General features: G+C 41.5%; 1 protein-coding gene across 1 annotated transcript in view; it reads left to right on the forward strand.

Annotated features, from left to right (window-relative positions):
- PROK1 (prokineticin 1) overlaps positions 1–7894 on the forward strand; it is an 11931-nt gene extending 4037 nt beyond the window's left edge. The window contains exons 2-3 of the mRNA XM_020810012.3: positions 5223–5348; positions 6266–7894. Of these exons, the coding sequence (XP_020665671.1) occupies positions 5223–5348; positions 6266–6385 (246 nt within the window). The 3' untranslated portion in view covers positions 6386–7894. The remainder of the gene's footprint in view (positions 1–5222; positions 5349–6265) is intronic.
- The last annotated feature ends 4568 nt before the right edge of the window (positions 7895–12462 follow it).

Below are 12462 nucleotides of genomic sequence, written 5' to 3' on the forward strand. Positions count from 1 at the left end.
TTCACTTTGTATGAAATACCTAAACAAGATCTTCATTAAAAGTACTGTTATTTATAACTATTCTGTTTTCAAAAACTGCTTTTAATAAAGATCTTGTTTAGGTATTTCATACAAAGTGAAAGCAAAAACAGAATGTAGACTATTTACTCTAAATCTAATTTTATTAACTACACCTATTTGAATAATGATCTACTCAATGACCTTTCCCAAGCAAACACCATCAAACAAGGATGGAACTGTCAAATTTTATATTCTAATAAATGGGGGCTGATCATTCTTGATGGATTACTTCCTGCTCCCAAAATAATTCTGATGGCTTCAGCATGGCAACTCATGAATACACTTAGCAGAATTTGATTTTTATTTGTTTAGCATTCCTTTGAATAAGAGTGATGCTTATATTCCCCATTTTTTACTTAATTTAAAATTATTTGAATCTTAACAGATGCAGGAAATTGCTTTATTATGTATTTGTCCTGAATTTTATCTATTTAAATTCTCACAGCTGTGGTGCACGAGTGAGTCAGACCATTTTTGAATGACTGGAAAAGTAGATATTTTTAAAATATCAACTGGTTTTCAAGTTGAAGCTGAGAAGCATTAAGAAATAGGTTTTTATAATCATAGAAATATATCATTAAAAGAGACCTTATGCCATCTCATTGAGCTCATTCCAGTAAGGCAAGATCCATTACAGCCACTCCCTAGAGTTGCCCAAAAAAGCCAATCCCTTCTATCTATAATGTTCCAAAAAAGAAAGAAAGAAAGAAAGAAAGAAAGAAAGAAAGAAAGAAAGAAAGAAAGAAAGAAAGAAAGAAAGATCAATAGTGTCCAATGTCTGTGCTAAAGGTGCCTGTGGAACACAAAATAAATGTTCATAAGCACAAATGTTGGCACAGAGATTAATCTGAGTAAAAACATATTTTGCAACCTGTTTTCTGCAGTAGGGAAATGTAGGTGACTATAGAACATGGGCTGAAACTCCCGTTATACTGATTTGTAGGAGTTGGAATCCAATATATATACCCACAGCTATTGCAAGAGTTTATCTTTGTGAGTGTGCTGGTTTTCCACATGGATATTTTAAGAATCCGCCTAGAATAATTCCCACAGTTGTTTGGTAGGAACCTCTTGTTTGCTTGCTTGCTTGCTTGCTTGCTTGCTTGTTTGCCAGGGCAGCTCAGAATAATAAAAACTATACCATGATCAACAATTTAAAAAGGCTAAACAAACTGCATTAAAAATTATCAATATTAAAACAAGTGTTTAAAAACAAAATTTAAAAACATTTATAAAAACATTTGAAAATCTCAACATTTAATAAATAAAGCATTCCTGAGACACCCCCCCCCAACCCCACTTAAAAGCCTGCCTGAAAAGCAAGAGAGAGAGAGAGAGAGAGAGAGAGAGAGAGAGAGAGAGAGAGAGAGAGAGCACACAGCCTCTTTTCCTTCTGTATCCATCCGGCAAAGACCTTCCATCCTCAAGTGAAGACGCTTATCAGTTTTTAGCATGAACATGAAATGGTTCACACCATTTTATCCCTGGAGAAGAACATATTTTTCTATGAGGCTTTTTAATGGTCGAGGTACTAAGATTCAAGCCACTGTCCCTATGTAAACATTTCTTCATCTGGAGTGGGACTGAAGTTAAGTAGAAAATGAAAGAGGGCCAGCAGAGCCAATGGGATGCTGTGAATAGAAGTGTTTGACTTAGTCAGGACACCAGTGTTCAGATCCCTGGTCAGCTGTGGAAGCTCACTAGAGTTAGCAGTGGTGGAACACCTCTAGGGTTGCCATCCGTGAGAAACAACTTGATGGCACATATGAAGAGAAGTGAAGGCCGAAAATAATATCATTCGCTCTCTCAGCTACAATATCTTGTTGTCCATTAATGTTTTCCTCAGACATGAAGCATCATTATTGTTCCAAATCCTTGGAAACACATGTTGGCCTGAAGATAATATGCTTCATAAATTTTTGACACATATTTATTTTAATACATTGCTGTGTTAACTATTTTCTTGACACCCAGTTCCTGGCAAATGGCTAGAATTCACCCCAGCATAGTCAAAGCAACTGCTTTCCTATGAAAGCAACACCTGGTTCACTTAACTGAAAAAAATCCTCCTCTATAAAAGTGTATAAATATTGCCCCAGATCTTTTTGGAAGACTCAAAGGTGAATAATTAGCATCTGCCTTAGGTTTTTTTTTATCCTCACAGGTTCAGCATAATAGCCTACGTGTGTTCTTTTTTTACATATGACACAAGCTTGTTGCAATAACCTAAATGGAGCACTGGTGGTAGCACTTGGCATGCTTCACAGCCCAGGTAGGGTCCATCACCACTAATATCTGCCTTGGGCTGGGATCCCTCACTCCTACTGCTCAGGCTTACTGAATTATAGCAAGAGTAGATGTAAGCCCTATGAAATATTGGTTCAGCTCAAAGGGGTGGAACTGAGAAAGAATAGGACTGTGAGTAAGAGATTTGAATCAGAAAGAGCGGGAGACATTAAGAGACCGGAGCTGTTATCACCACCTAGACTACTAAGGTCCTTGCCAACTTGATCTAAAGTTTTGAAGATTCTACATGAGGAGCTTATCCTTTTGTGTTATGGATACCCAAACCAGTTGAGGAAGATAGCTTGGATTTTTATCTGAATTTGAATTCAAACGGACACTTTAATTTCACAATTCTACAAGCAACAAATAGACCCATAGAACCTCAAAAGTGTTACACAGGCAGTTAGGAACTTGTTATTGTGACATCCCATGATGGACTTTAGCTGGCTGGATAGCTCAGTCAGTTAGTTATCTGGCTGTGGAGCCATAGGTTGGAAGCTCAAATGAGCCTCCTGTGTGTGACCCAGCCTGTGTAGCCATGGGCAAGCTGCACAATCCCAGGATGCCTCCAGAGGAAAGAAATGGTAAACCACTTCTGAGTAGCTCTCTACCTAGAAAATTCTGAAAAGGGTCACTACAGTATAATGCAGAATCGATTTGACAGCATGTAGTTATACTAATGCCCTTTAGGGGTGCTACATTAAAGAGTTGTGGGAATATCAATGACACTTGTTGCTGATTGTGTTGTTAGCATTTACAATCACTTTGTTTAGTTGTTATGTCTTCTCCGACTTTTCATGACCCCATGGACCAGAGCATGCCAGGCCCTCCTGGCTTCCACTGCCTCCCAGAGTTGGGTCAAATTCCTGTTGGTAGCTTCAGTGACACTGTCTCACCATCTCATCCTCTGCCGTCCCATTCTCCTCTTGCCTTCACACTTTCCCAACATCAGGGTCTTTTCCAAGGACTCTTCTCCTGTCATGAGATGGCCAGAGTATTGGAGCCTCAGCTTCAGGATCTGTCTTTCCAATGAGCACTCAGGGTTGATTTCCTCCAGAATTGATAGGTTTGTTCTCCTTGCAGTACAGGGGACTCTCAAGAGTCTCCTCCAGCACCACAATTCAAAAGCATCAATTCTCTGGCGGTCAGCCTTCTTTTTGGTCCAACTCTCACTTGCATACACTGCTACTGGAAAAACCATAGCTTTGACTATGCGGATCTTTGTCGGCAAGGTGATGTCTCTGCTTTTTAAGATGCTGTCTAGGTTTGTCATTGCTTTCCTCCCAAGAAGCAGGGGTCTTTTACTTTCGTGGCCACTGTCACCATCTGCAGTGTTCATGAAACCCAAGAAAGTGAAATCTGTCACTGCCTCCATATCTTCCCCTTCTATTTCCCAGGAGGTGATGGGACCAGTGGCCATGATCTTGGTTTTTTTGATGTTGAGCTTCAGACCATTTTTTTGAGCTCTCCTCTCTCACCCTCATTACGAGGTTCTTTAATTCCTCCTCACTTTCTGCCATCAGAGTGGTATCATCTGCATATTGGAGGTTATTGACATTTCTTCTGGCAGTCTTAATTCCGGTTTGGGATTCCTCCAGTCCAGCCTTTCGTATGATGTATTTTGCATACAGGTATAAGTTAGATAAGCCGCGGGACAATATACAGTCTTGTTGTACTCCTTTCCCAATTTTGAACCAAACAGTTTTTCCATATCCAGTTCTGTTGCTTCCTGTCCCACATATAGATTTCTCAGGAGATAGATCAGGTGGTCAGGCACTCCCATTTCTTTAAAAACTTGCCATAGTTTGCTGCGGTCCATACAGTCAAAGGCTTTTGCGTAGTCAATGAAGCAGAAGTAGATGTTTTTCTGGAACTCCCTGGCTTTCTCCATAATCCAGAGCACGTTAGCAATTTGGTCTCAAGTTCCTCTGCCCCTTCAAAATCCAGCTTGTACTTCTGGGAGTTCTCAGTCCACATACTGCTGAAGCCTACCTTGTAGGATTTTGAGCATAACCTTGCTAGTGTGTGAAATGATTGCAATTCTATGGTAGTTGGAGCATTCTTTGGTACTGCCCTTCTTTGGGATTGGGATGTAGACTGATCTGTTCCAACCCTCTGGCCACTGCTGAATTTTCGAAACTTGCTGGCATATTGAGTGTAGCACCTTAACAGCATCATCTTTTAAGGTTTTAAATAGTTTGACTGGAATGCCATCACCTCCACTGGCCTTGTTGTTAGCCATGCTTTCTAAGGCCCACTGGATTTCACTCATCAGGATGTTTGGCTCAAGGTCAGCAACCACATTATCTGGGTTGTCCGTGATATCCAGATCTTTCTGGTATAATTCCTCTGTGTATTCTTGCCACCTCTTCTTGATGTCTTCTGCTTCTGTTAGGTCCCTAACATTTTTGTCCTTTATCGTGTTCATCTTTGCACGAAATGTTCCTTTAATATCTTCAATTTTCTTCAACAAATCTCTTGTCTTTCCCTTTCTATTATTTGCAACCACTACCAGCATGTTTATTGGATGGAACAACCAGTGCTGGAAACAGTCCATGGGCAGGCCCTTCACCAGAAGATCCACACACACACATTTGGCCCAATTCTTGTCAAAATGGGATGACTGACTATATAGAAACTAGTTTCTCATGAATGCCACTGTGATCTTGGACACCCCACTAACATGACTGTTGCTTTCACAACTCTTGGTACCTTTCAGTCACAGCCTAAGCAGCTCTTTGCCAGAGGTTTGCAGAGTTACATTTCCCCAGTTCCCTTGCCTGCCTGCCTACCTAATGCCTCTTTGTTGCCAAGAGCTCTGCTTTCTTCCTTGTCCCTATGGCTAAATTCACCCCGTTAATGTCATCTTTTTCTAGGCCTGTGAAAGGGATCTCCAGTGTGGAGGTGGGACATGTTGCGCCATCAGCTTGTGGCTACGTGGGCTCCGAATGTGCACTCCGCTGGGGCAAGAAGGAGATGAATGCCACCCTATTAGCCATAAGGTATTGCATGACTCAATAACCGGTACCAATTTCTTTAAGGACTGATAACAGAACAGTAGGACCGCTCCTAGATTTCTTGGGGTGTTTTGCTTTTGTTCTTGGTTTGGGTTTTTTTTTTGTTAAACACTATTTCTGAAGTTGCATTATATTAACTGGCAGGGGCAGGATCATGCTCATTCCTTGCTGTCATTTCTTGCATTTTAGACAACAAGCAGAGATGGGGAAAATAGCTGTTTTAGACCGTTATCTCTGGGCAGAAACTAATGTTGAGTCAGGGGGGGCTTTGCTCCAAGGTACCAACATTTAAAAGATTTCCTTTGGGGTGGGGGTGGAGCTTAACCTTTATCTTCCTTTTTAGGGAGCACCACATTCTCCTCCAGTTCCTCCTTTTTCTTGTGGGGCTCCGTGTGTCAGGGCAGAGTGGGTGGGAGTTGGGGATGACTTGTCCCAGGTACCAAAATTGCTAGTTACAACTTTGTACACTCCTCAAAATATCTCAGCCTATGGGACGCATATTGGGAGTTGAAGTTTAAAAGAAGCATCTCTGATTACCAAGCATATCCACTGAATGCCTGACTAGGATTATACAGTGAAATATAATAATGGGCTCAAGTTAGAGGGAGCCAGATTTTGACTGAATACCAAGAAAAGCTTCCCAACTTTTAGAACAGTATGGCAATGGAACCAATTGCCTTGGGAGGTGCTCCAATGCTGGAGGCATTCAAGAGAAAATTAGACAGATCTACTTCAATTCCTGGATTGAGCAGGGAGTTGGATCTTTCAACGACATTATTCTATGATTCATGCCAGGACATGGCCTTTTAAACGTATGTGCTAGTTTTCTGTGCTCTTTTCTTTATTTTGTTTCCACTGATAACATATTATTCATGTTCTCTGTTTTCTCTTGTGTCTTGAAGGTCCCCTTCTTTGGAAAGCGACAACATCACACCTGTCCATGTTTGCCAAATTATGTGTGCTCCAGATTCATTGATGGCCGATATAGATGCTCATTAGACTTCAAGAGCATGGACTTTTAATGCAAATGAAAGTGTTTCATGGTGGTCCTTATTGAAAAATCCCTGCCATATACATTAATTAGTTATCTTCAGTGTCCTAAAAGGACAATTCAGTATCCATTTACATAAGCATTGTCCATTGACTTAAATGTGGTTCAATGGCCACAGCCAGAATATACTGGAACAAACAAATTAGGGCAAGAGGTCAGAGCTGAAGCTGCTTAGCTGATGGCAATTCACCACAGAAAGTTACACCATTGAAGTTAACGTTGGTCTAACACTGTCTTCCTAAGTGCACCATCCACCGCAATTTCCTAACATATGCAAAATAATTTATACATTAAAATATATAAAATATACTTGTCAGTATCCTGCTCAATGTTTATATGTGCAAAAGTTTAACTGTGGAAGCTGCCACAGCCATCTGATGAGGTGCTTCTCAGATCGCCATGGTAGTTAGAACTCCATGCATAGCTATATATTGAAAGGGATACTGGGTAGTGTGTTTTCCCATGGTATATTTATGCAGATCACGTAACCTAGTATAGAAACTAGAAGTGGAAAGTATGGTGCCTGGTCATCCCCAATGCACAAAACTGTCCTGTGTGAGCTGTTTCTTCCTACCTGGAAGAAATTATGAAGCATCTTTTTACATGTGAAATTTTGATCAGAAAAGCCCAACCACAGCATGAAGTGTATGGCACTAGCCAGAGCAAGGTGTTTCCCAGCTGTGGCTCAAATGCTTGCTGCTGAGGCATATTGGACATTCCTGCCTGCATGCGAGGACCCAGTGCCATTACTGTAGAAGGTCACAAGGTGGCAGTGAAAGTGCAGAAGCAACTGCTTTGGCATTGTACAGATAGCGAGTGACTCAGCCAAGGAACAGTGTGGAGAGATAGGTGAGCAGGCATAGGGTGACGTTGGTAGCCTGTGCTGGGGACACTTCGGCCCATGTTGTTGCCAAGTGCCACTCTGGTGCAGAACAGGATAAGTGGACTAGGCTTGTTTTTTCTTGCTTCCGTGACTGCTGTTACATGATTGTGTCACATAATAAGATTCTGGTCTAAATGTTTGTTTTGCATCTTAAAACAAAAGAGTAGGTGCTTTAATTTTTTTTAAATGCTTGAAGTTTTGTTAACATTTCTCTGGGGAGAAGCAGAACTGGAGAGAAGTAGAACTGGCTTTGCGGCTGACCCAAAAGCCAACTCATCATCATTTTATTTGGCCAGCCCCTGATGGAAAGAAGAACAGCTCCTCTTGATACGGTTTCAGATGGAAGCTTTGATAAAGTGTGGATCCACAGCAAGCTAACAACTTCAGATACACATATCTATAATACAGCATCAAGAACATTGCTTTGAGTGTGGGTAGAAGCCAGATATTATTGGGGCTTAATATATACTATACCATAATATGGAATGTTCCTTTGTATTGTGCAGCCATGGGTCTTCTACTGTTATGTGTGTGTCAAAATGTAATATGGATTATTTTTCTGTACTTTAGCATAAAATCACGTATGTATGGAACTTCCACCTTTTTATGTAATTGTTATTGAAATGTTTTTGGCTAGAGGCATGACTGAAAGATGGAAAACGTCTCTGGGCACGTACACTCATACTAAACCTACCACTGATTAATGAGTTGTGCCATTTCTCTATAGTTTTAAAATCCTGCTTTACCAGAGGTTCATTTCTACCATCTCTACCGCCAGAACATTTTCCTTACAAAAATAGATATTACTGTACAGTATTAGAAAAATGAAAAGGCACTTTGTGCCCTCTAGAGGCCAACGTTTTTTTAAAGTAGAGCTCCTCTGAAAGAAAAAAAGATGCCTGTTTGTCCTAATGTGAGCTTTCTTCAGTTCCTTACATTGCAAATTAGGGTTAGGGCATGGTTACACTATGAAAATGAATCAAAGGAGGCACTGGAATTCGGAAATTGGTTTAAGGTCATGTGGTAGTCACATGGTTTCTGTGTGTCCTCTTGGGAAAACTTTTAATCTGTTTTTAAACTCTGTTATATATAGTCAATGGGGCTACATGGGTATTTAGAATCGTGTTTGAGGCTTTGTCCTGCGTCTGCCTACTGACACTGGCTGCCTTCAACTGACCAAAGACATTGACTGGATCAGCACTTCTAGGCTTGTGAAAGAGGAAGACAGATGCACGCAGAGGATGGAGAAGGAAAGGGAGCAAGGAACTGCTAGCTGGGTGGTGAGAGAGAAGCCACACCAGTGAGTGCAAAATCCCACAGACAAAATTTACACCAATGGAGGCATTCATATATGCCAAAACAATTCAAAATGAGTTAATTTCACAATCAATTACCTTCATGCAGCCAAATAAAACGCCTTGCTTTCCAACAACAACAACAACAACAATAACAAACATGATTTCTAGGCAAATAAATCCACACTTCCATGTGCATCATGTAGTCACCTTTTAAAAAACTGATTTCAAACATGCTAAATGTAATTTTAATATAGTTTCCCCCATGTATAACCACGCTTTTACTTTCATTTCTCTGGAAAGTAAGCACAGCCTTTATGTCCTTATGTTTGATCAGGCACAAAGTGCTGAAAGAATACCACCACTAGAAAGATAACATGTTATCAGTTTCTAACGATGTGCCAACTGTAGCACATAGTTTGACCCTGAGAGAAAATTGAAGACATTGAAGAAACTGAACTCAAACTCGAGAATATTGACCATATTGTGGGGTAGAGGGAGCATTCAAACAAAACCTAACTAGTGTTCTGTACCTCTGTTGCTCCCTACATAAATGGGAATCACGCAAGTGTGATGCACCTTTCTTTATTTTCAGTATTGCAGTTGCACCAATATACCATCCTCCTTGACTTGTCAGATACAACATTATAATCCTTCCATTTGTTTTTTCTTGTAGCAAATGCAGAGACAGACTTTATCTACAAGTAAAATTTCTTGGCATCAATGACTAAATTTGTTTTTCTTTCAGGGACATCTTACTGGCCTTGTAAAGTGTACAACATTATTAACATCTGTGTGAATACACTTGATATAGGAATATCATAGGAATCTCCTATTCTAGGACATCCTATTCCTAAGCATCACCCTTAGAATAAGCAAAGAATATAGGTACCAGATTCAATCCATTAACATAAACCTGGTGAAGGGTTAAACCTCTCTGAACAGTCATAAAGTCAGGGACGAGATTCCCGCTAAGCTGGGCACGTGCCTGCGCGTGCGCACAACTCTGCTTCCCTCCACGCAGCTGTCTTCCTCCTCCAGATAGTGATCACATTAGGTTCTGGTGGTGATGGAATCCAGCGCACGGGGGGGGGGCAGAGTCACGCACATACACAGAGGTGGAGTTGCATGCACAAGAGGCAGAGTCCCACTCAGCGGGGCTGAAAATTAGAGGGTACGTTGATCAGGGATGATGGCAAGTCTTTGGATCCAAGTCTCAAGTCTGACTTTGAGTTTTTGATACAAAGCCCCAAGCCCCAAGTCTGTATTAAAAACAAGATTTTTCCCCGCAGAAAAAATGGGAGGTGTGGGTGGGTTCTGAGTCAAGTCCAAGTCATTGGACACCCCCCCCCGAGTCAAGTCCGAGATACCAGTGTAACCAACTTTACTTGAGTCTGCATATAGTACACCTACAGAAGGTGCCAAGTTCAGTCCCCAGATTCAAGGAAAGGCTGAAAGAGCGTCTTATCTGGAATCCTGGAAAGCTTCCATCAGCCAATGTAAACTAGGTGGATCAGTGGTATGAGACAGTTTCCTACATTCCCATTTCCAGCACACTGAAATTTGTTTCTTTCTGTGATTATATCTTGGCAGTCTTGATCCAAGGATCTGTTGGCAGGCAGGTAGATTCTTAATATATTGCCCATTTTGGACATCTTCGTTCTTTCTTATAATTGCTCATTGTTTGTCATCCATTCCCTACCCATAAATGTACAGAATGGTGATTCAGATAGATCTCTTTGAAATGAATGATGATTAAGGCTATTGTTTCTGCTTCCCTTGTCATTTCATAGTGAGATGAAGAGAGACAGGCTTCATGCTTGCTTGCCCTTTGAACAGGCAGGAAGTCATGGGGTCGGGGAAGGCCAGCTGCAAGAATCCAGTGAAGCCAGAATGAACGGTAATGATGCATAGTCTTGTTTCTGTTACAAAGAGTCTTGAAATAGGTGATTAGTCATGAGCATGTTTGTGCATTCATGCAAGCATGCATGTGTGCTTGACACAGAGAGTTCAAAAAGAGTTCAGAAAACAAAAAATTCTGGATTATGCTGCTCAAAGAATAGGGGTGTAGTAAGAGGTGCTGTCATAACCTCAGCTTGGTAAAATTACTTTTAGAACTACAATGCCCACAATGGTCCAGCCAGAATGACTGCTGTGCCAGCTGGAAAATTCTGGAAGTGCTCTAGGCCAAAGCTTAAGACCTTGATTATTGGGTGATGGGGAACTATCTGAAGAGATAACTTGAAAAGCAAGCAAGCAAGAGAACTGTGAGAAGGGCTGGACCCCATAATACAAAAGAGGGTGCTGCAATATGTGTAGACTAATTGCCTGCAAATAGCAGAGAGGTGGCCTATGAGCTGGCATTTGCCATCTCTGTAACACCCTCATTTGGCACATCTGCTCCTCCTCCTGCTGCTTCTCTGTTGCGAGGAAGAAAAAGATTCCATCTGGGCTGACATAATTCTTGCCAGATGCGAACTGCAGCAACTATGCTGATCAGCCTTGCTGTCAGCACCATCTGTGATGTCCTGATTTTGGGGCGGAGAACTCCTCTGCTGCACAAAAAAGGGAGAAACAGAAGAAATGGTCCAGATGCTTGCCAAGTTTCACCATGTTTTTGGCCAGGTCACTAAGCTTGGCACATGTGTGCAAAAGAGAGTACTTGCCACACAACGTTCTAATAGGTTTAGGGAAGAATCTTCTTCCATATAAGACAGTGTTCCCCAGACTGGGAATCATAATTCCCAAAAGGGTTGCTGAGGCGTTCACCCTTATTAGGCTGAATAGGTTATGCATTATTCATGTTTTATGCTGATGTGGTGGAGAGGCGGAGCTGAGAGAGAGATTAAAAGGCGGAGTCAGAGAGTTAGAAGCGGGAGAAAGAGTAAAGTTCAGTCAGAGTTAGAGAGAGAGAGAGAGAATCTGAGGAGTGATTAGTCTGAGGAGTGAATAGTAACCTGTAAGATAATATAGAAGATTCTTATTGATACTTGATGAACCTGAAGAAGATACTTATGAATTATTATAGAAACATCTGTAATCAATAAACCTGTTTTATTCAAAAGACAGTGATGAATGGACCTTCGTCTTTCCTAAGTAAAGTATGTTGATTTAGTGATCAACTGGTGGCAGCCTGTGAAAAGGTGTTTGGTTGGCCTTCGTGAGCTCTCTGTTTTGGGGAGACAAACAGGGGCCAGGAGGGGCAAACGTCACAGTTGCAAAGTGGCAGCCAGCTACATAGTTTGCTGGAAAATAAGAAAAATGTGAAGTTTGTAAATGCAAGATAATCCACAGACAAATAGATGCCCAGACAGGGTTTTGTATACCTTCTGAATTTTCACACAATGTGTCAGACCTCCAGTTGCCTCAACTTCATTTCGGTTCTGCCTCAAACAGGAGCTAATAATGATATTTTTTAATAGCCATGAAATTACCGAATCAAAACAGAAAACTGTATAGATCCTCACTGCAGACATCCCACAGGACATCCCTTCTTAGTGTGAGAGATGAAGACTTTTAAAAACCCTCCTAAGTCTTTTAAACTATGGTCCCAAAGTAGTAGAAGTACCTAGCATCCATCAAATCAAATTTTGACAGGTGCCACGCCCCTTTGAGGTGGGACAAAAGGTCAAAAATGGACCCAGGGCCCTCCCCTGGTGGGCGAGGCTTTAGGGATGACATAAGGGGTTGGTGAGGTTACCGTGGACGTATAGGAGGGGACGTATAGATGCTGCGGTCCCCCGTGACCAGAGCGCAACCTGAGGATTGACTCCTGAAGTGATGTGTCGCCCCTGTGGCCCTGTAGGCCAATGGGGAGCAGTTGAAGGGGTCTGGCTAGAAAAGGGGTGGCCATAGGCCACCTGGAACTGA

Source organism: Pogona vitticeps, chromosome 4 (genome assembly GCF_051106095.1).
Source record: "Pogona vitticeps strain Pit_001003342236 chromosome 4, PviZW2.1, whole genome shotgun sequence".
Lineage (NCBI taxonomy): Eukaryota > Metazoa > Chordata > Lepidosauria > Squamata > Agamidae > Pogona > Pogona vitticeps.